General features: G+C 35.3%; 1 protein-coding gene across 1 annotated transcript in view; it reads left to right on the forward strand.

Moving 5' to 3' along the window:
- Positions 1-2,955, forward strand: part of LOC119594523 (mitogen-activated protein kinase kinase kinase 13-B-like) — a gene marked incomplete in the record, with an annotated part of 92,580 nt that overhangs the window by 86,183 nt on the left and 3,442 nt on the right. Inside the window, 5 exon segments of the mRNA XM_037943557.1 lie at positions 782-940; positions 1,209-1,476; positions 1,635-1,754; positions 2,049-2,155; positions 2,506-2,683. Coding sequence (XP_037799485.1) covers positions 782-940; positions 1,209-1,476; positions 1,635-1,754; positions 2,049-2,155; positions 2,506-2,683 — 832 coding nt within the window.

Below are 2,955 nucleotides of genomic sequence, written 5' to 3' on the forward strand. Positions count from 1 at the left end.
TAAAACAACATCTATAGCACAAATATCGCAGCTGGAAATGAGTATTAAAAAAAAAAAACTGTAATGAGACCAATGCTGTTGCATTCATAAGCATGGAGGGTCACGGAAACCTCATTTGAAATCACAAAGGGGATGCAAGTCACCATGATTCGTAGCATTTTATTATGTGCTCTGCTCAGCATCAGTATTTACTTAGCTTTTATTTCAACATTTAACATACATTAATTCCACACGTGCATTGGAATTCTCGCTGATCATCTGCGATCGTTAATACCTTTCATGATTCCGTTATTTGTTCCTTGCGTTGCCTAAGTTAGGTTTTTAATATTTGGATTCATTTCGAGTTTTTATATATGTGCATATTATTTGTTAAATTATTTTCTTAACCTCCATTTTATATTTCTTTTGGTTTCATTCCTTGCATTTGTCAATCTTGCATTTTGATATAATTTTTGCAAATGTTTGACGTTTTCCTTTAACCTTCAATTCAGATTTTATTAATTCTGTGCTACATTTCCCAGTCATAATATTTGATCCATTAACCATTTAATATTATTATTTGAATCTTTTTTAATAGTTTTCTATTTCTTTGTAAAATTAATCATTAGCCTCCATATAATCTTATGCTTTTTTATTCAATTCAACCCTGATTCTAAATCACTTCTCTTTCATGGTCACCTTTCGAACTATTTTACTCGTTCTGTCAGTTCTGAATTGTTTACGTGTTTTTGAAACTTCGTCAAAGCCATCTTAAAATGTTTTTCTTCCTTGCTCCTCCCAGTGTCCTCATCGGAGCCAACCAAGAAGTGAAAATCAGTGACTTCGGAACATGTCGTGAGTGGAATGACGTGAGCACCAGGATGAGCTTTGCGGGAACGCTAGCATGGATGGCACCAGAGGTTATTCGCAATGAACCTTGCAACGAGAAAGTGGACATATGGTATGTTTTGTGCTCTTTGGTTTTCTTTCAGAAAGACTTAAGCTGGTCAGTGTTGTAATCTCTGTTGGTGAGGAGTTTGTTTGTATCTGTTAAATTAGATTTTTTTTTCTTATATATTAATAATCTGATGGTATGCTATACAGACTTATTGATAGGCTATACTTCATGTCTTTTCTTCTTACTTTTCTTAATTTTGATGATAATGTCTTGCCATAAATATAGAATAAAGAAATATCCTTGTGCTAACTCTCTTGTTAAAATCTTCTAGGTCATTTGGAGTCGTTCTTTGGGAACTGCTGACGTGTGAGATTCCGTATCGTGATGTTGACAACTCGGCTATCATCTATGGGGTTGGATCTAGCTCTCTCCACCTCCCCATACCGTCTACCTGCCCCGATGGATTCAGACTAATTGTTCAGATGTGCTGGAATACCAAACCACGAAACAGGCCTTCGTTCAAGTATATTTTGATGCACCTTGACATTGCAGCAGTTGAAATTCGCAGCACACCTCCCGAGACATATTTCAAAACACAGGTAATGGAAACAAGATTGTGTCATTTGATTCTGTATTTCATAGGTTTTGTAAATGAGAGCAGTTGAAGAGCATCGGTATTCTGATCATTGTCAGACTGTCAATATACCTGTATGTAAAAGTTACATGGAAAAAAGAACTGAGTCCAACCCTCCTACAGATGTCATGGAAGGCAGAGATCCGGCAACAGATGGCGTCCATGAACTCCAGAGGGTCACACATTCCACGCATGGAGGAAGACCTCGTCAAACGGCGGCACGATGAGCTGAAACATGCTCAGGTATGATTTCTCATTATTGATAATAATTACATCTAGATCTAGAGTTTTATGTGAAACATAAATCCAAGCAGAACAACATGATATGTGATATATGATTGCATATAAATCCAGAGTTACATTTATTTTTGTCCTATAAGATATAACTTGTTTTAAGATAAGAAGAAAAACACACCACTGAATTAGACATAAAATAATTCATAGCACATAAGAGAGCGTTATTAGGTATTCCAGAGTTATAGGCTATAATGGAACATTATATTTTTATATTCTTAATACATTTTATTCACTTTGCAGGACATCCGGGAACACTGGGAGCGGAAACTCGTCATTGCCAACGATCTCTACCTTGAACTGTCGGCAGCAATGTTGCAGCTTGAACAAAGGGAAAAAGAGCTTCTAAAGTAAGTATAATGTGATAGCTTTTTCTTTTCATATCTTATACTGGTATAGTTTAATGATGGTATATAATGCTTTGATAATGATATGAATGAATAAATGTGCTTGTATATATGTGTGGCATTCAGGGATAAATTGGCTTCTAATCTGGTTCCCTTACCAAATCATCCACATCGGACCATTTGGTAATCAATTACCCTAATACCTGTGCTAATCAAACCCAAAATTTAAACAAAAAACAAAAAATCCCCCCTAAAAGAACAAACACAGAAAGAAACACTAAAAGAAACACAAAGAAAAAACAGCAGACAGCTGTTTTTTTACCCAAGCATATATCAAAACTGTAAAATTGTAGGTCGACTTCCAGGAGGGAACACGCAAACCAAATACACAAAGGAAAACGGAGGATAGTTCGGCCGCTGATCAAGGCCCAAGAACGTCTCCAAGCACGCAGAGGAGGCCAACTCACGTCCTCCAACCCAACCAGTCCTGAGGCACAGACAAGTTTTGTGTCTACGTCAAAGCTGCCATCGGTTAGTTGTTATTGAATTTTAGTGAAGTATTATCTTAACTATTATTTTTATTACTATTATTACCATTTTAATTAAAAGAAGTATAATAATGGTAAAGAAAGTTTTTGTTATCGTTATTATTAAAGATATAAAAATGTTATTTTCTAGACTAGCTCTTCAGACAGATTTCAAACTGTTAATTGTCATGAAATTGAAAAAAAAATTCAATCTGTTTAGTTATTTGTAAACATTTTGTATAAAGGTGTTATTATGATGTAGATAACCCCACAAGA

Source organism: Penaeus monodon, chromosome 34 (genome assembly GCF_015228065.2).
Source record: "Penaeus monodon isolate SGIC_2016 chromosome 34, NSTDA_Pmon_1, whole genome shotgun sequence".
NCBI lineage: Eukaryota > Metazoa > Arthropoda > Malacostraca > Decapoda > Penaeidae > Penaeus > Penaeus monodon.